The sequence below is a fragment of the Taurulus bubalis genome, assembly GCF_910589615.1.
Source record: "Taurulus bubalis genome assembly, chromosome: 5".
Classification (NCBI taxonomy): domain Eukaryota; kingdom Metazoa; phylum Chordata; class Actinopteri; order Perciformes; family Cottidae; genus Taurulus; species Taurulus bubalis.
Window position 1 is genome coordinate 23977889 of NC_136593.1, and position 21444 is coordinate 23999332.

General features: G+C 42.6%; 3 protein-coding genes across 3 annotated transcripts; 1 reads left to right on the forward strand and 2 right to left on the reverse strand.

The window, feature by feature from the left end:
• Positions 1-1336: 1336 nt before the first annotated feature.
• Positions 1337-3695, forward strand: LOC306737095 (fibronectin type III domain-containing protein 11-like; the record flags this gene model as incomplete). Its single annotated transcript, XM_079218798.1, has 2 exons — positions 1337-1471; positions 2937-3695. 2 exons carry the CDS (start codon positions 1337-1339, stop codon positions 3693-3695), a joined length of 894 nt encoding a protein of 297 aa, XP_079074924.1.
• Positions 3696-9762: 6067 nt separating this feature from the next.
• LOC306736821 (P2Y purinoceptor 1-like) lies at positions 9763-11417 on the reverse strand (the record flags this gene model as incomplete). Its single annotated transcript, XM_079218498.1, has 1 exon — positions 9763-11417. The coding sequence occupies one exon, from the start codon at positions 11415-11417 to the stop codon at positions 10380-10382; it is 1038 nt and encodes a 345-aa protein (XP_079074624.1). The 3' UTR covers positions 9763-10379.
• Positions 11418-13178: 1761 nt separating this feature from the next.
• LOC306736943 (CCN family member 5-like) lies at positions 13179-20178 on the reverse strand. The gene is made up of 5 exons (XM_079218633.1): positions 20069-20178; positions 18276-18492; positions 16479-16727; positions 15531-15763; positions 13179-14183 (listed from the first exon to the last, which is right to left on the reverse strand). The coding sequence occupies exons 1-5, from the start codon at positions 20123-20125 to the stop codon at positions 13902-13904; spliced, it is 1038 nt and encodes a 345-aa protein (XP_079074759.1). The 5' UTR covers positions 20126-20178; the 3' UTR covers positions 13179-13901.
• Positions 20179-21444: the final 1266 nt, after the last annotated feature.

Below are 21444 nucleotides of genomic sequence, written 5' to 3' on the forward strand. Positions count from 1 at the left end.
CTCTCCTGATGAACAGGTGGCACCTTGTGTGGTAGCCAGTGTGTAATGTGTGTGTGAATGGGGGGATGCAGGTGTGTGCAGTTAAGCACAACACACACAAAGCACAAGAATAAAAAAGGCCTGTATGAATGCAGTCTATTCATTCGTGGCATTATGACTGTTAAGCAATAGGCTGTGGTAAAAAAAAAAACGCATTCAAGATATGAGGCTTCTGCTAAACCAGCTTGTGAACGCAGCGCAGACATATTTCACTGTCAAAAATTAATTAAAGAAATTAATTTTCTAATATGACTCACAGGTATATTATAAGATGAGATATTCCTTTATTAGTCCCACAGTGGGGAAATTGCAGGATTACAGCAGCAGACAGGTAAAGTGTACACAAGAGACATATAGTAAAATAAATAAAAAAGTAATATAAATAAACAGTATATTTATGTCAGTATATTTGTATGGAAGTCTGAATTGCTATTAGATTATTCTAAAACTTGATTCCAGGCTGCTGCAGTCCTTCCATAATCTTGGAAGATAAACTGTAACCATGCCGATTAACAATTTAATTATACACAGGAGTTGAAATTGAAAAATATAAGATCAGCATCAAAGGAGTCTTAACAAATGTAAGTTGGAAATACGTTAAATACTAAGTACCCTGCTGAGTATTGTAGTGCATTGTTTGGTACACGGTTTTAGAGCTATTACCTGTTAACAAGCTGCACCAGACTAACCCTGGGAACTGTAGGCATTGTGGACAGAGAGGTGATGTGTATGAGGTCAACTGAGTATTTTATGAATGTTAATGTTACGGATATCATTTGCACTGCCCTATGAGTGACTGCCAATTATATCAAATTTGATATGTTACAGCTTGGGTCAATGTTTACTTCCTGTCAGCTGATGTCAATAGCATATACTTAATTTGCTTTGACAGAATACTAGTTACATCTTTCCTGTAGAATTTTATAGATATATTAAACACAATACGTTTGAGGCCTGGGATCTGAAAAACAACACATATTTGGGTTTATTGCTGCTCTCACTGACATCCTACAGCATTTCATTGTTCACCTTATTTGTAAAGAAGGAACACATATGAGCAAATAAGCATGGGTCGGTAAACTCCAGTGCCACATTTACATTTTACAGTTGCACACTATACTTCATGATAGCGTTGATATATGTAGTTTTACACCCAAATAAAACATACAGGTGTCCCTAAACAATTTGTGAGTGCCCTAAGAGAATGCACAGAGAATGCCCTAAGAATACATGTCTGTACGTTGAGCTACATACTGAACATGAGTGTGAATCCATGTGAATGTGTTTTACAGTCACCATGGATGAAGTCAGTACAAGCTCAGCTGAAAGTGAAGCCCAGGCGGTCAGCAGGTCTCAGATGGGCGGCTTCCCAGACCTCTACAAGCAAATCCAACAGCTGCTCTGCACCAGCCTTAGTGAGCACTCCTTCATGGTTAGTATATTTAGTTTTTTAATCCCTTATTATTCCCACTCGTGAAGCGTCCGGGGAGCAACTGGGGGTTCAGTCTTGTTAAAAGACACTTTGATGTATGGCATAATGTAGAGCTGGGTACAAGCTATATACCTCTGTATTATTATTGATTACTCCCATGTTGTCAGACTTGTTTAACATATTGGACAGGCAAACATAGTCAATCAATTAATCTGTCGATTTTTTCTTTCAATTATTCACTTAGTTGTTACATATAAAAAATGTGAGCAAATAGTGACACATGTCCATCATTAATTCCCAGAGCCCACGGTAACAGACAGACAATCACACCCATGATACAGGGTTCAGTATTCAATATATTGGGATACTGCAAGAAGGCCATATATTGCGACTTTTTAGAATACTTTTACTAAGCTGTCATTGCAGATGCACAAAATACTTCACTTGTTCATACAATCAGAACAGTGAGATCTGCATCATGTATCACAGTCCTTCTGACCTCCAACATCGTAGCACTAGTTTTTATGCAATCTGAGCCGCCATCTGCACCCAAATCGTTGCATGTAAACTATCAATTAAAAACCAAGTGTTTTTTGAGAATGGATACAGCATTACAAAACATTATATTGTGCATAAGATCTGATTTATTTAAGCGTATCAATATTTCCGTACACCCCTGCTAAGCAGGAAATAGATGAGGGGTCTGCATTGTTTCATGCGGTGCTGATGTTGGTCTGAACCTCTCCAGACGACCTCCACCTGACTCCAGCTCTAATCAGCCCTCGTTATTGAAAACACCTGTGTGGGTATTCACTGTCTGATGCTGCGTTCACTTCAAAAAAGCCGAACATTGCAACGCTTTTTCACCTGAGTTTACTCGCTCGACTTTATGTGGTAAATTCGCGTCTTTCGCCTTTTTGTTTTTTCGCTTTTTCGCGGCAGAAAGGGGGCGCGGCTTTTCCGTGGCTTATCTCTGTGAAAACAGTTGCCATTTCCGCCATCCACCATTGAAATAATCACTCTGCTCTATACTTGTTGTGGAAGTCCCACAAACGTCAGAACATCAAACGCCATCGTGTCTGGGTTCATAATATTATCCGTGGGCACACACAACTCCGACCTGTGTTTGAATGAAGCCGCTTCCAGCGCTACTTCAGGCGGACCAGCAGCCAGTAAAATTCAGCAACGGCAGGACGGCAGTGGCGACGGGCGGAGCTCCTCAACGCTGACTGGCTTTTGCAACTCAGCGTCAGGCGAAAAAGCGTTGCAGAAATGCGAATTGTTCCCAACGTTTTTTCGCCTCATTCACGCCACCCGCCAGAAAATCCGCTTTTTCGCAACCATTCACGTCTGTGTATTGACTTTGCATGCAATCTACTCGCGCGAATAATTCGCAACGCTTTTGGTGTGAACGCAGCTTGAGGGATGTGATGTGATTCTCAAGTTCATGTGATGTGTTTTCAAGGTGAGGCAAGAAGAGCTGAGACTCATGCAGAGGAGCTCGTTCTACTTGGAAATCCGACGCCACGACGAGCACGAGAACCATCCGCGACTCTCCGACACCAAGCTGTGGACGCTCATTGACAAGCAGAGGCTGCGGAGCGTCATGACCATGGCGTACGAACGGGTGGAGCTCCTCCTCGCACTGCAGGAACTGCTCTACGAGGAGCTCATCGAGGGCTGTCGGGAGCTGGAGGACTTCATCGCCAAGTACGACCGGGGTTTGGCGGGCGGAGACGCGGCAGCGCATGCGCAGCAGAGGTTCCTGCAAACCTGCCAGGACTTGAGCGACTTTGAGAGCAGAATGACTCGGGATGCGGCCAAGCTGTACCTGCAGCACAAGCTCATCCCCAACAATGGCCACTCCCCCAGAATACCGCTCAGTGCATCACTGATCATCAAGTTGCCGGTGATGATCAACAGATTGAAGTCCTGCGTCACATCCAACGTCGTGCATCTGTATTGGGAAGACTCAGACATGCAGCCTGATGACCTGAAACCTGAAGAGTTTCAGGTCCGGGTGAAAAGCCTTCCCCAAACCTCTGATGAGCAAGAGGAAGTTGCTGAATCGACGTGCAGGTCGTACGATTTAAAGATCAACGACCTGAAACCTAACAGGCACTACGAGTTCTCTGTCAGGAGAGTAGATACCATGACCTTGGTGCGGGAAAGGTGGGTCGACACCATCGTCCTGGGGATGTTGGAGAAAGATGCTTCAACATGAGATTTCAGAACCTGTATGTAAGATAAATATATCTGACCGGCGTTAATGCAAATAAAAAAATCTGTATTGAATAAAAAACTGTGTGAGTTTGGTTCAAATGCCTTGACTCCTGGTGGAGTACACACAGTAACACTCTGACCCACATGGAATAACTAAATGGGTGTTAGTGTGATTAGAACCTAGATTATCACATGAAAACTGTTTTGCACTTTGGGATTTGATCATTTTGTTCTTGAGTTCAGACAGAGGCCTCTGATGAGATACATTGTCCAATTTGAAGTAAACATGTCATTATGATAGATGCATTCAGGTTAAACATGGCTGCTATCCGGGAACTCTGTGGTGCATTAACATTTAAAAGGGAAGGTGATGTCAAAAATCTCAATACTTGATATCCTTAACCCTCAACAAGGACTAACTGAGGTCCCCAATAATAATCCACTGTAAGAAACAACCATCATAGCAACATGCTAATTTGTTAATCCTTAAAAAATAACTTTTAACAAGGAATTATTATCATGGATGAAATGACAACTGATGGGGAAGCAGTGAGGAGCTTCACTGATAAAAGCTGCGAGTTCAGTGTAATCTGTTCATTTTGATTGATTGGTTGTTCAAGATTAGTTGGTACACGTACGATACACAGCTGAGCTACTTTCCTAGAGGTAAAGCCCACTTGTGATGTAGTTGTTCTCCTTTACTTATTCTTCTCTTTCTGTTGTCAGACAACTGATCTGTGATATTACCGTGGCTCAGAAATGCTATTTTTTAATCGGCTGAATAGTAACTCCTGTGATGGGCTTAGAATGATACAATATTAATCCCTATATCTCTATACAGCTATTTTCAAGAATGAATCCAACAAGGATGAGAAATCCTTCAAATGTTTGTTTTTAACAGTTGCTAAATGGACATTTAGATTGTTTTGTCAGTGTTATTCTAATAATTCAATAAAATATCTAATATAATGGTGGTTTAACATTTTTCAGATTTCCGGTTTCATATCCTTTCTGTGGGTGTAGATGGGAGTTTAACAAGAATCACAATCTCATGACGGTTGCTGATGTTGTTTGCTCATGTTGCCGAGGACACAGCAACGTTAATTCAATTCTGTAACAACAAGCGTCACACAGTCCTGGTGGAGCACATTAGCTCATTAAACTATGATTGACTTACAGATGAGCATGGTTTCCTCTCATCGGTGACGTTTTAGACAGACTGTATTTATTGTTATATTCTCTCACCTTTGTCATTGTATGCCAATGAAATCCAAAATGTATTAGTTCAGCAGATAGAAGCGGGACACCCGGGTGTAAACGCTAATTATGCCTCTTTTCAAGCACAATGCGACGCACAACATAGTGAATATATGATCAATACAATCAACAGGGATTTTGACAACAATTATATTCTATCAACAAACAATACATGCAAGTAGTATGCGCTCTTTAAAGACATGAGACTCTGATCCTACAACACACTTCATTCCAACTGGACAGAAACTAAACATTTCTACTGTTCTAACAATCCCCAGCTCCAGAGATTGAAAGAGAGATTAAATAAGCAAGAGGTGCAACATTAACCCTGCGTTCCGACACGTTCATGACGTTGAATGTGACAAACCAGAAAAAAACCCAGAGAGGAATACTCATATTGGCAATGGAAGAGGAGTGTATCGCCTTTTAGGGAAAAAAGGGTTTTAAGGCTATAGTCAGATCAGTATCCCTGGAATACCATCCACATTGTAATTATAAACAAGTCCTCCCAATTAACTGGAAAAATATGTTTTTCCAAGTCCATGTTTCATTCTGATTTCAACAATTAACACGTGGTTATGTTTACGGCACATAAACAACTTGGGTATAAGTAAAAGATGATGATTTTGGTTGAAATTACTACTTTTTTTTACGTGAGGGGACCTTCGTTGTCATGTTATAATAATAATGAACATTTAAGGCTCAGAGCCAACTGTGTAGAGATTGAAGCAGCTGTACAAGTTGTTGCAAGCCCACAGACAGAATGAACAACTCTTACATTTATTTGGTCGACGTGAATAACTTGAACTCTTTCAATCAATCAGAACACCAGTCACAGCACCCTGGAAATGACTTTCTGGGACGGATACTTCACCTGATATTAGAACTTGATGTCAGGCTGAATAAATACTGTGAAACAAATGTGAATTCAGCCTGAAGTTAAGCCAATTTGATCCTCCAACTGACAGCAGAAAGGTGTTGCAACAGTATGAGGTATTTTCCAACCCTGTGTAATACTGTGTCTCTGGGTGTAGCCGAGCCCGGTGATTCCTCTAAGTGCTTGTGCACATTCATCATGCAGATCTGTGTTTTTCCTACCCGACTGCGTTTACGGAATCAGAGAATGAGTGGGAGAGAAAATGAGCGTGATGATAATATTTATCTGAGGAAACAACACAAGTTTGTGTCTGGGTCAGAAACCTCAAAGCACACGCTCTCATCTCTCAGCCTTTGAGACCGCAGAACAAGACTGGAATATATTCAGTGTTTCTGTTCAGCATGAGGAAGTTAGTGAGGGGAACTGCCCCTTTAAATGAATGTCTGCAGTGTGAATACAGGAGAGTGGGTAACACTTTAAAATAACTCCATTCTACGAAGCATTAGTTAACCACATCGGCTTGGATTCTTTTTTCAACTGCTTTTTCAGAAATGAGGAAGTGAGTTTTAAAAAACTCAAACGCTTCTAGATCATCATCCACAGGTTCGATCTAATACATTTAAACGGCTAAAGTACTGCAAACCCTTGTGAGAAGAGAAACGATGGACTACACTTAAAAAAAAAAGATTATTATATTTTTCTAATTACGTAATTCCATAAGCTCCTCAACATGACTGAGCGATTATAACGTTTCACTATTTAACTAATTTAGTACCCCTAACAACGGCGGATTTCGCTCAAAGTACTTCCAGTAGCGGGTAGATCTGTTTTTGATCAGTATTGAAGTCGCGAACTGCTAATAAGCAACGGGACTTTTTTTCCATTTTTCCTTCGAGCTTGTTTCGAGGTCCTGCGATCTCATTGGTCCTCAGACTCATCTGAAAGCGCGTCAGATGACACGCGCTGATGGAGACGGTCATTTGAAGTACGCGAGGGTCATGGTGTGAGTAAGATTCAGGTCAAAGTTGCTCATTTTTCTGAACCGAAAAACATGATTTTTGGACTGGAAGGGCTTGAAAAAATGTCATTGCTTGTGTTTATTGTGATAGTTATTAGCAGATTTGGATGCTTTAGGTCAGGGGTCTCAAACTCGCGGCCCGCGGGCCAATTGCGACCTGGATCAGGGTCAATGTGGCTCAGCTGTGTGAGCAGAAGCACTGCCACGTGTCTGGCAAGAAATAGAATAAAGTACAAATGTATTCAGGTTTTGCATTTGTTGGTTCGGTGCAGTTTCAATAAGTTATTTAAAAATATATATATATATATATATATTTGCACTGTTAGAAACTATTATAAAAATGTATAGAAACTGCTGGTCGCCTTTTTTATGATGAAAAAATGTTATGAATGTAAAAAAACTACTAAACTACTAATGCATGCAGTTATTATACCTGAAAATGATTTTGCCAACGTGAAGGATTTTGAGAAGTTAAGGTTTTTGCAAAAGTTCCTGTATTTTGACCAACATTACATCACACACTGTTTACACAATATTGCTTTGGTGGGAAAACGTGTGCGTATCTTATTTCTGCAGAATCGAGAAGTCGCGTGTGAATATCTCTCTGCCTTCGGGTCAGAGAAGCCACTTTGAGGCTTTTGTGTACACTTCAATGGGGCAGAGGAATGTTGGACGAGGAAAGTATAACCTCATTGTGGAATGTTCCCGTTGATTCCTAAGCCAGACCCATTATTCCCTACTAAACCAGGAACTTGCGTCTCGGCTGCGAGGCCAGAGCAGACCAAGGAAGTCATTTGGTGAAATCCTCCCGGCTCCGCGCCCTCGGCCTGGACTTCCTGCTCCATTAGAACAGGACAGGATGCTCTGCTTCAGTAATGCAGTACACACTGCATTGAGGAACTCTCAACTCTCAACAATGGATCGAGTAATAAAAAACAGTTCTCAGCTATTAATCTCACCCCTAACCCTAACCCATGCTACAGTTCCAGATAAGTAAGGTGGGCCGGGCGGTTGCGCCCTTTCCCGTAACGCTGCCGATGACAAATAACTGAACATGTTGCAAAATTTCTCCATTTCCTCGGGGTGATATGATGAGTATTAGACAGTAAGGACTAATTATGCAATACATATAAGAGTGTCATTTATTGATGTTCTTCTGAAAGGCAAACTGTTAAGCCTAGTTTATGGTCCTCCGTCATGTGACACATGACGCCGTCGTTGAGCATTCAAAGTTCTGCGTCGAGGGACCGCGTTGCTCTGCAATCAACCGCCATGACGCCAGGGGGGTGTGGCTGTGTGGTTTCAGGGGTTATAGCCGAATTCCGGTCACAGTAAACAATGGCGACCAAGTTGGAGCGGCTGCATTAAAGTTGGAGCTCATCAATATTGAAGAGCAAATGCTTATATTGCAAATGTTGAAGCGCAGGCGACGGAGAAGACGTTTGCGGAGGTGGTCTGTACGACCACTAAACCGGTCGAGGCTGGGAAAAAGCAACTGCCGGAAATTACGTTACAGCGCTTGCGGTCCGCGTCAACGCGACGCGTAGTTAGGATTTTTTGGAGGTGCGCGTCAGGCTACGGCGTAGGGGTCTGCGTCCTGACGGAGAACCATAAATTAGGCTTTACTCTCTTGTTCTATAGTTATATAGTTATTTATACCAGTTATTTTGGTATTGTTATTTTATTGGTGCCTGATTCATAAAATGTTTTAATTCTGTTAATCACAGACTGTGTTCCCAAGCTAGGTTGTATTTAGAAATATATATATATAAATATATATATATATATAAATATATATATATACACCCGGTCATGCAGACCGGCGTCGGCGCTTACGTTCAAGATTAACTCATTTGGAAGAAACCGCCATCTGATCACTCTTTGATAGCGCGTCTGCAAAACAATCAGATAAGTCATGGTGTTGCACTTATCACCTGATCTGTTCGTGCGAGAATTTCCCTGATGCTCAGTTGCATCACGTACGCTAAGAAATGATAAAAAGTAACTTTCTCTTTGCAGTGCCGAATCATTGAGTCCCCTACCTGTTTAAGACAACAGGGGAAGCCATATCATATTAAATAAATACAGTGTTTTGTTGCTGTGACAGTTGGATTTGTGTGTTTGTTTATATATTCGCAATCTCCAAACCAGTGGTGGAAAATACAGTCAACATTTACTACAGCACTGTCCTCCAGACTTTTGCAGTACTTGCACCATTTTGTGGTCTCCTTCATACGTCTACCAGTGATGTGCGGTGAGGTTCGTGGTTGGTGAGGCACTGACTCTTTCAGTCACATCAACAAATATATGAACCCAATAGAGGAGCTTACATCACCATTCAATTGGCAGCTTGCACATTGACTTGTTCCTGATCCGATGTGAGGTCCCGGGACAGGGATGTCGTATGTGTGTACAGATTGTAAAGCCCTCCGATGTAAATTTGTAATATGTGATCCTGGGCTATACAAAATAAACTGAATTGAAAATTGACGACTGGTTGTTTTTCATAAATCATATCATCATTCTTTACACGCATAGGTAAGGTACATATTTGATTCCACCAATGTATAGTGGCCCAAAGAAAGAGAGCATTTCCTCTGCACTTTCTGTGTGCTTTTAATTTAAGTCCACAATTAATACTAATGCAAGTGCGTAGTCTGACCTTTACTTATTGTATTGACCTTTACCCCTATATGTGTGTGTGTGTATATATGGAGACATATATGGAGACATATATACTATACCACAACCTATATATATATATATATATATATATATATATATATATATATATATATATATATATATATATATAGTAAATAAATAAGCTCCCTAAAACTGTTTCAACCTGTTTACAGTGTAATAAATCATTCTGACAGGTGGCATTCTGCTTAATGAGTACTTTAATGTGTGGTGTTTGAGTACATTTGTTGATAATACTTCTGTACTTTCATTGAAGTAAACATCTTCGTACAGGACTTTCTTTTCCAGCGTGGTATTTGCTTTAGCTGAGCTGGAGAATATCTCTCCCAACACTTACATCATCGCTGCAGCTCCTTATATCCATGTCTATTGTCTTGTAAGAAAAGAGCTCAAACGTCTCACACAAACACGGGGAACATCACAAAGCTTCACCTGGAGCAGTGCAAAGGTAAAGTCTATTGTAGTGCAATATGTCTCTAGCTAGAACCACGTGCTTAAGCGCAGTGGACTCATCCTGCACAAAGCAATCACAGCATACAGCAATACATTAAAAAAAGTGCAAAAATATGAACAGCGCTTCTGTACAATACGAAAAATTAGATGCAAACATCCAGCTGCAAATAACAACATCTGTCTTCTGTGATCAGCTGCAGGAGACAGACTAAGTCCTGCATGTGTCTCTGCTGCTGACGCATCGGTGAGCCGATGACTTATGGCAGACAATAGGCTCCCTATACTGCAAGTCACCGGTCATTGTACTTTGCTCCCGGGAGTTCCGGCGGTGCGCGCGCGCGCCACAAGCGCACCTCGGGTGAACCCGACTGCGCGTCTCATCCTCTCATCAGCTCGGAGTTATTCACCCGGGTGTCCGACGGAGAATCCGGGTCCAGCTCCATGGGTCTGCGGTACAGGACGGCTCCCGTGAGGCCGGCCAGGGACAGCCGGGCCCGCTGCCGGAGGTGATGCAGCTTCAAGAGAAACTCGTCGTTCCCCACGATGTAGATGAGCGGGTTGATGGCGCTGTTCAGGCACGCCAGGCACCGGGCCACCTGGTGCGCGATGTAGATGTCGCGGAAGCTCGCGTAGCAGATGTCGCTCTTTTTCAGAACCCTGGTCACCAGGTTGAGGTTGCGAAACACGTGGTAGGGGATGAAACAGACGGAGAAGAGGATCACCAGGATCACGACCAGCTTCAAGCAGCGCTGCTTCAGCAGCGGGTTGACGTTGGCGTTCCTGCAGAGAACCGCGACCACGTGACCGTAGCAGCCCAGGATGATGACCAGCGGCACCGCGAAGCCAGTCACGGTCCAGCCGATGCTGTACGGCAGGTAGCCCTCGATCAGCTCGTCGGACGTGGTGTCGTAACACGAGTCCGGGGACCCCGGGACGTTCTTGTCGAAGTACATGTCGGGCAGGATCTGGATGATGACGAGCAGCCAGACCAGGGCGCTGACGGCCAGCGAGTGGCGGCTGGTGATTTTGCCCATCACCCACATGGGGTGCACGATGCCCAGGTACCTGTAGACGCTGATGCAGGTGAGGAAGCCGATGCTGCCGTACAGGTTGAGGTTGAAGCAGAAGCGCGTCACCTTGCAGAACGCCTGGCCGAACTGCCATTTGCTGTCGCGCGCGTAGTAGTGCACGAGGAAGGGCAGCGTGGCCAGGTACAGCAGGTCCGCGACCCCCAGGTTGAGCATGAAGACGTTGATGCTCCCGATCTTGCTCCAGCTGGCGAACACGCTCCGGAGACCCCAGAAGTTGGACAGCGTGCCGACGACGAAGACGGTGACGAAGACGGGCGGCAGGAAGGCGTGCGTGAACTTCAGGTTGATGCTCTCGCAGAGTCCGAGCGTGACGTTTGCAGACATGTTTCCCGCTGTGTGTTTTTGTTTTACCTCAACACTTTCCCTAAACACGTCGGAGCAGCAGCCGCTGGCCAACTCGCCCAGACCACCCGTCTTCCTCTGGGTACTTCTACGTGTGCGTCGCGCTAAACTCCGCTGGAAGGGAACGCAGCGAGGCGCACGCCCACTTCCCGTCTCCGGATGCTGTTGCACACGGAGAGCCACGCGGCACGCGCAGAAATAGAAAACAAAAATTACAAATCGACACCTCAGCTCTTTACCTACAACACAACCCACATCCTGTGGAGTCATTTCCATCACCTCTGCATGTCGAGGCAGATTAGGCTGCACGCGCACTGTTGCACAAATGCATGTTATTGTTTTATTGGACGTTATAAAGGTATTCAAATGCATTATTATCTTATAAGTAGTAAGGATATCAAACTAGCTCCTTGAAATTTGACCCTGCCTGTTGAACACACTCACACGCTCACCTCCCTCTTGTCAAACAGATTATGCAACAACTTTCCACAACAAGGTGGATCGTGTGCCATATTTCAATTAAACACCAGATGCCATTAAACTATTCATACTAGTCATACTCATAACACCATCGAGTCAGTTTTATTAAACAGACAACCTTTGTCTTAATGACTGCGGCTTTAAAAAAAAGAAAGTCAAATCAGATCTTTTAGAAAGACATTGAGAATCCAATCCTCACATTTGCAAACAAACACTGTGCAGAACCAACAGGTTGGAGAGAGCACACTCAGATAAGTGAATCTGTATCATGTAAAAGGCCAGTGAACACCTCTCTTTCCAGGTGTGTTGGCCTTCAGGTGATGTAAGAAACACCTCCAGAGGGTTTGGTTGGTCTGTTCTGGGCTAGTGTAAAACATTGTGAAGAGGACCTGCTCTCTCTGTAGATAAAGGCTCTCTGCGAATGAGAACACAACGATTCTTATTTCCAGATGATTATATTGAAACATAGTTATCATCCCGAAATCCTACACAAGGACCCATTAAAATATGTATGTAATGGCTACAGTTTCATATAACTCCATTACTATTGTACCACCCCTCCTGTTAACTGTAAATTGTGTCCAACTCATTCAAATATGCAGCTGCTGGCTCCGAGATAAGCCTGTGAGGAGACACTGTGATAGCAGTGGAAGTGTGTTCATGCTCGTAGACGACCAATGAGAACATGTTCATGGCGGCTGCTTCATGCAAACTCAGCGTCAATCTGTGTACGTAAAAAAAAAAAAACTGCATTGTCCGTTTAATGCACAATCTGAGGGATGCCATCATGACCAAAACTGACAATCCATACATTTCTGCTGTGTAATTGGGATTTACGAAGCAAATCTGTGTGCCATTAAATATGCAATTTAATCACAGTTGAACGTTAAAGGGACACTGTGTAAAATGTAGCCACATGTTCCAAACTAACAGGGGGCGGCATTACATCTCTATTACGTGGTCCAAAGAATCGTAATGTACAGACATCAGTTATGAAAAGAAAAAAGAAGAGCCAAACACTAACCAACATAGGGTGAAAAAACAGACATCGACAAAACTTCTGAAACTATGAGAGCTATAACAGAATAACAGAATAACAATATACTGATATCTTGTGATCTTCTCGTGTGGGGTCAGCCTACAGTATATATACTGTATATATATATATATATATATATATATATATATATATATATATATATATATATATATATATATATATATATATATATATATATATACAGTATATATCTGTGTGTTTACTGTGACAGTATCTTTCAGTCATTTGATTTTAAAAAACAAAACAAAAAAACAAACAGTGGTTATTTGATTTACATTTTAAAATACAAAAATAAAACAGGTGTTTTTCTTTTTAATGGTCAAAAAGTGATGGGACAAACCGGGCGGGTCTAGCTGCTCAGCATTACCTTACATTACACTAGAACATTACATGTCATGCTCATTGCAGTAGATTTCCCTGCACCACAACACACCGGTGTCTTTGGCATCAACACTGTATACACAATCATGTTGAATGTTGTAAAGTAAACTAAAGGTCTAGTATTTTTTGGCCACTTGATGGCAGCAGAACAAGCTGTAAACACAACTAACATATTATCCCCATAGAAAGTTGTCGTGACTATAATGTGAACAATCTAATTACACGTCCAGCGGACATAAGCATTCACTTGAAGTTGTATAGAAATGTAACGACATGGGGCTATACCTGTTGCTTGTTTTCAAATCTAGATACAGATAACTGCATAAATCTCACTTACATACATTACAGTGCATGCTTTCAACTTTGGGAGCCCATTTACAAAACTCTGTCCTGACACTCTCACTACAAAAGCTATTGTCAAATGTCAAGTCTCCCATCCTGATTGTAATATTTCCATAAATCTCATCTATCATGTGTCATCACGTTTGGTCACTCTCCTCACAGACGGGTCCCGCCCATCTCTCTTGTAGCTGGATGCACGCAGCTCACGGCCACATCAGGATACTCCGGGCCGCTGTGGACGGCCGGCAGTTGGCGATGCTGCAGGAGCAGGACTCGATCACCATCACCTGCTGCTGGGTGAGCCGGTTTTGGGGGCAACGGAAAACCATCCGCACTGTCCTGGTGTGGGAGGGGCTGCAGCAGCGCCCCTCCGGACAGGTCGAGGCGCAGAACCTGGGACGGTAGGCTCTGGTGCTCCAGCAGCCCTGCTGTTCGAGCTGAATGGACAGAGGTGAACTGTAGCTGCTCTCGCACCCCGCCGAACCCTGAAATACACAAGTACAGGAAGCATTGTAGTCATGTGGTTCCTCTTGTTACAGCAATGTGTATCATTCTAGATTTCTACGTCTTTTTATGTCTGAATTGAGACTTATCTTATCTTGCCATATAGCACAACATTTGCAACATGAAATGTAATGTATTGTTAAGGAGACAGTCTTTCCACATGCTTGGCCGTTTTGTTGCTTGTGTCGCTCTGGTGTGAACTAGCGTTAGTCAATCACATTCCACCAGCCTCTCTTAGCAGGTTCAGCCAAGAGAAACCACTATGAGGAGACAGCCACACACTCTAAATATATAGTGCCCCGAGTGTGGGAAAACAACAGTACTGATGCCCAAAGCCTTCGGCAATTAAAGCTGATGGGACACATTTGATGCCAACCGGGCAGCTATTTCGATTGCCGATTTAGTATTTATTTTAAATAAGATAGTAACTGTGGTCACCATTAGTGATGCAGACCATCTTCTACACACATTTAAATGCCCTTTGAAGAAAAACTCAAGATGAAACTTCTCAGTGGCCACCAGCTTCAGGATAGTTATAGACCAAGCCTCTGGTATAAATTATACGTTTTACCATGGAGTTGTTCAACTGGGAAAAAAAGGCAAACTGCTAGCTTTGTCAGAGAAGAGGCCTTTTTGCATATTGTTAGGAGAGGATGGTACTTGGCCAAGAACAGGCTTTCAGGATCTCAAACATCTTTCTGAGAGGATTACCAAACTTTAAAACAGGAGGACAATAGTTAGATTTGGGCTTGCTCTGCAGAGCAAACATTGCTCCCCTGAAAGTGCATACAGGATTATCACCTGTGTTAAACTGTGTGGGAAATGTGAGCTAGCACATTCAAAATGTCAAAAATATACTTAAACCACAGTTGTTTAAGTCAAAATGTCCACTGTTGAAAAGATCTAGAGTGAGAACATCTCTGTCATTACAAGTGGCATTATAAAATGATAGTGCCTCTGGAGGAAATGTCACTATGGTATGAAAAGAAATAGAGAAACAACATTTGAAACAGAAAAGAATGAACTCCTAAAACACTGATGAGGAAATACAGTTTTATAATAGGGAACTAAGTTATTTAATCATTCTAGTAGCCTATAAGCTTTGATTCTTTAATAAAAAGTTTTCTTTTTTACAGTATTTTCAGATGATTTCGTATATAATATCTTCATTTATATGACATTGAGTTCCATATAGTTCGAGATCAAATCGTGGATCTAAATGGAAAAGCAGAACATCACTCAAAGCATTTGTAAATGCTATACATGTTCCTGTGTTAGATCACTGAACCTGTAACTGATTAATTCAGTTAAGTCGGTTATGCACTGACCGGCTGCAGCGTCCGGAGCCCCGGCATCAGAGTCTGGCACGGCCTGACCTGGCACAGTCTGGTCTCAGTCTGCAGGCGGCAAGCCCAGTTCCTGTTTGTGTTGCGGGTGGAGACACCTGGGCCACAGCTGTGGGAGCAGGGGCTCCAGTCTGAAGCCCACTCGATACAGTTGGACATGGAGCCAAACGAAGGGCCAGACAGCCCACGACCGTAGTCCTGACGCGTCAGCTCAGCTGGAAAAAAAAACAGAAGAGGAAAATATTTTCTCTCTGCACCGAACTGAAAGTTGTTTAAAAAGGACAGCTTTGATGAAAGCCCACAAGCCAGAAAATGCAGCACATATGCGAGTCTGGAATGTTGTAAACTGCTGCAAGGGCGAGGTCGGTTTCCTAGGAATAGCGCTCGCAGATGTTTCACACAGATGCTTGATCTTCCTCACACCTCTTTGGAAATGAAATCTGTTTATTTCGCCCCAACCCAAAAATGACCTTAAACATTATGGTATTGACTCATGTGTCCAAACAGCCCTGAAGGAAACAGCTGAAAATCATCCAATGGCTAAACATATATCTTCTTCTAGCCTCTGGGTAACAAGTTTCACTATCACACAACGTTTAACTATGAAGAGGTCCAAACCCACAAAACCAGCCTGAACATGAAGACCATCTGAAACCACTGATGAGTCATTGGAGCAGAGACGGATAGTTGCCGATGCTCTGCTATGATTGGCCAGTCTGCGTTAGCGATGGGTCGGTTCCTTCAGTCTTTTACTGGCAGGGATGAGATGCAAACGCCTCTTCAAATAGCTATATTTGAATAATTTAACTTTTTTGATATGACTCTTAATGGCCAGACTGTATAACATCAAGTACTATTCTCATCATCTAACCTCTGTTGATATACTTCCAGCCATATTTGTTTGCAGTCGTTGATCATCAACCCCATTACCTGCTGATGGATTTGAGTTAATGCTGTTGTCCAGGCCCTCACACAACCACTCTTTGCAGCAGCGTCCCGGTAGTCGCACCAGCTGAGGATTGTGGCACGTATCGGCGGGCCTCTGCAGATCGTCGCTGCACAGAGGCAAGCAGGTCACCCCTCCTCCGAGGCAGTGGCAGAGCTGGGCACAGGACGGTTGAAATGCCTGTCCCTCCTCCAGCCTCCTGCCATTCACCTCACAGCCAAGCTCGTTCCGATCTGGTTACGGCAAAGGGAAGGGAATGTTAGGTGGGTGGAAGGTTCCCGCTCTCTGCATTGTGCCAAGTTTGAGTTATGGGAGACATGTGCAGACAAATAACCTGCCGGAAATGTTTCGCTCTCCAGTCATTCCTGGAAAAACATTAGCAACAGATTCTTGGGTATTTATGTCGCAGTTTAGTTGGGAATGGAGTCACTGGTCTGTTTTTTATCAATAACTGAAAACAAGAAAATACTGTCACCTGCTCTATAATGCTCCACTGAAAAATGATGCAGGTAAATTAATAACATGACATAGAGAGGATATGCTTCTTTTTCTTATCATGATGACTGACGGTATCAAGATTAGGAAATAGTGATATCAGTGGTTGCCTCATAGTAGCTGTAGGCAACATCAGTACTATTAATAGTAGTTGCAGAAGTATAGGTGTACATAATACTGTATGCTACCAATACTTCTGTCCATCCTATTTGCCCCAAACATTTTTGACATTATACTTTTTTTGTAAATTTCGGATACGATATGTTATGTGGTGTGATAATGAGAACAAGCAAGAAAGTCCACTGACTGTGTTTAGAGGAAGTGAAAAGTTAAACAAACACAGAACTTTCACCTAGGAGATCCCCATTCATGTCCCGCAAGGGTGATGCTATATATTCACGGTAGTTAAGTTGCTACGGTTGCTACATTACAGTGTAATATTATGTTGTTACGGTTGTTATGTTATTACGGTATTATTTCAACACAAACCATGATCTTTATTCTAACTATCACCAAGTAATATTTCCAAAACCTAACCAATCGTTTCACGACGTTAACCAAGCGTGATACAAGGCTGACGTGAAACATACTTTTTTATATCAAGGGACGTACAATGCTAACATTGTTTCTGGCAACTGGGTAGTTCTTTCATAGCAGTAGTGGTACCGTTAACATCGGGCTCAGGTTGTGCTTCAGGGATATTCAATTGCTTGCTCACATTTGAGATTAGGGTTGGTAATCTTGAGAAAATAAAAAGGATCCACCCTAAAGACCCAGCCTAGTGTTGATAACTCTTTTTCCAATAAAAGTAGCTAGCAGCACTAGTTCCAAAAGTTCCCTTCAAAGTCCCTTCCCCAAATCATCATAAAGAACATAAACAAAAAACATGGCTCCTGTTAGTACTCACAGGCGTCCAGCTGGCAGGTTACGGAAGACTTTGCACAGACAGAATACGCACAGAGACAGGCAGGTAGAGAGACACGTGTTTCATTCAGAACAAAATACAGTCCTCTGACAGCTACAGGTACCTTTTTTTTTTGTCAGAGCATTTGTTTCACTGATTGCTGTCGGGATGTAATGACACTTTATTTATTTTTAATTTCAAATCAGAAATACTTTTGAAAAAGATTACCAACCCTGCCTTTAAACGATTAAAGATAACACATAGGAAGTAGAAACAAGCGCTTTAGTGTAATTAGCATAGCAGGGGATAGCAGTAGCAGTTGTGTCAGTATTAGCACAGATCTAAACCAATCTGTGACAGTATGAGTGCATCGCGTTCGCACCGACACACTGTCCCGGCCCCCCGGGGAAGCTGGCGCTGTAGTCACACTGCAGCCCTCGCCGGGTGTCGCAGGGCAACCGGTCGGTGCAGGCCTCGCCTTCCTGCATGGCGCAAACCTGGCAGCACCCGCAGCTGTCTAGCAGCATGGGAACGCCAGCAGGGCAGCGCGGCGCGGTGGGCGGGCACTGACATGGCCCCGAGCACAGCTGGCCCCACACCTGAAGTCAGAGTCACAAAACACAGCGCCTGTTTACTTTCGCTCAGTGGCATGTTGCGCTCTCTGTTTGAATAGCGGCTCAACTGGTATTAAAATAATTGTTAAGTGCTGGAGTGGATTTGACCCCAAGACAGGTGTTGACTCACACACACGACACTCAACTGCTTCCGCCGGAACAATTTTCGACTGAAGAAATAGCTCCAGTCAAAACTGTTGACTTTTTCAAGCAGGACACACACAGGTGACAGTTGCAAGAAGGGCATGAGCAGAAATACGTCTCCACATGGGAGCAGACTTTAGAGTCACTGAGCCTCTTTGTGTTGCTCTTTTGTGTTATGGTTGCTTTTCCACTTTTTTGTAGTTGTTTTTCAATTCTTTCTAGTTGTGTTTCTCTGTGGTCATTTTGAGTCTCCTCCTGTTGGGGACATGTCTTGTTGAGTGACATGTTGTAGGTGAGGACCAGAGGGGCCTCTGACACTTTAGGCCCCTGGGTCTCTGCCTGGTTGGCCCGCTCAGTTATCCATCCATGTTAAAGGGTCATGAGATTCTAAAATGAATTCATAATCACTCACATTGGGCCATGGGACAGAATGTGTTCTAGGGACATCCCCATGTAAAATCATTGGGTGTGACTTTCAGCTGGAATCATCACATCACATAATTCCAATAAGTCAGTTTCCTTTGCTAAAACGAAAGGTTCAGAACTAAATGATGTGAAAGCCCACATCATTTAGGGCTTTCACATCATTTGTATCACTCTGACTGCATGATGACATCTTCTAGATGAGCTTCTCTCAACCTTTTGTTTACCATAGTGAAAAGAGATGTTAGTCACATCCCTACTGGGGTCGTTGCAGAGTGTCAGTTACACTTGGGAAACACATTGACTGCTTCAGCAATCACAGTGAAGGCGAATGAGTTTCAGTTTAACTTCCAACGACTTCCTCATTCTATCAGATCTGTTGAATCTGTGGTTTGTTATAAACGGCTGCTGAAAACTCATTTCTATAGGTTAGTCTTTTTTTAATAAATACTTTCGTTTTGCCTTTACTTTAGTTTTATTTTGACCGTGTGCTCTAACTCTTATCTATGTATCGTGGATGTGGATGTGTGCTTCTGTGTGTGTGGATGTGTGCTTCTGTGTGTGTATGTGTACATTTCTGTATGTATGTATGTAGCTAGGTATACATGTATACTCACATTTTTTAACTGTGTTTTAAAAAGCAATTATTATATCAAGCATCAAAAATGTAACAAAACAGTAACACATATACAAACAAAATATCAATGAAACATTATGTGCATAAAAACAACAACTCATAACTAAATCAAAAACAAATACTATATTTACATAATTATTAGTATACCAGTGACTAAAACTCCTGTCATGACTCCAACTACTGCTGTGATTCCCCTCGTGTGATGATTGATGGCATAATGGAAACAACGGGGACATCCCCTACCTAAAAGTGAGAGCCAGCTTTCACATATGCAAACCAAAGCATCTTCAGATAATGAAATTACAACAGACAGATGGCCTTCCCAATTTACAGAGAGGATATTGATACGTGTCTCACCTGAGTGATGATGCACAGCAGCAAAGAGCAGACCAGCTGGGTGTCCCTTCTGTCCATCTTCCTCACCTCTGCCTCTTGTGCTCTTTCTTTTGTCCGGTATCCCTCCCTTCTTCTTCTTCTCCTCCTCCTCACCGGAGTGTAGATGTGTTTATTCAAGGTGCCTGCCTTTGTTCATTTATACAGTCCAGGTTCTGATGTCACAGGCGGTAGACTGCAAAGCAAATAGTCACTGGAGAAGAATCCAAACTCCCAGGCCTATCATAAACTATAGGCCTCATTAAAGATGCAACATTTGTTTTCTGTACACCAGTTTATGATCGTTTTGTAGTCGACTCGATGTCCTGAAAATAAGGGTCGCCCCTCAGTGATCTCATGAGTATAAATAAAAGTTGAATGAATGAATAATTGTCTCCTTGATGGTGAATAGGCAGCTGTCTGCTGACATTTTAGCCATATCAACTTGATGAGGGGATTATACACACTGTACTTACTGGCAACTACTTATTTGAATGTTGGAATTTCCAGATATATATAGTGCCCACAAAATGAAGAAGAGCTGAAAGTAGAGTCTGCTAACAATCCCACAATGCAATGAGTCATATTTCATACATGTGAAAACTCTCGCTGTGGTTCTTCTCTGTCAGCGATGATGCGAGATAAAGTAAACGCATCTGAAATCACAGCTCTCTGCTCACAAAGGAGCAGACTACTGAGAGTCTGCTCTCCAGTCATTTCAGGACACATGTTGTGTTTTCAGTGCTCTGCTGCCCCCAGGTGGCTAGAATGTGAATACAATCCCCTTTAAGACTAATAAACCCAGCTCAATACATCTGAGTAACCCATTTCACATTATTATATTCAGTGTTAATCAACACTATTTATGTGTTTGCATGCGTGTCGTAGGGCAACTACACGTCATGATGTGAATGACTGCTGATGACTAAATGGCAAACTGTCAGAAACAATGCTGGGAATTAGATCAATAAATGATCTGTTGAGCAGCTTCCCTCACATATGGTAATGTTTTATTTTCTTACCTATGTTCTTCGATGCCAAAAACTCTTTGTTCAAATTTTGTAGAAACTTCAGAAACATTCAGCTCAATTCGGACATCACTTCTTTCATTCACACCTTCCATATATTTTCAGAAATGTTCACTAGAAACTCCATTCAAAGTTTAAAATGTTCCACATTTTTCATACAAAATTAGGAACATGTGTGCTCATTTATGCAATGTCACTGTGGAAACCTCCCTGACTGTGTGTGTGTGTGTGTGTGTGTGTGTGTGTGTGTGTGTGTGTGTGTGTGTGTGTGTGTGTGTGTGTGTGTGTGTGTGTGTGTTTGTAATTTGTTTATAACTATAGAAACCAAACTCC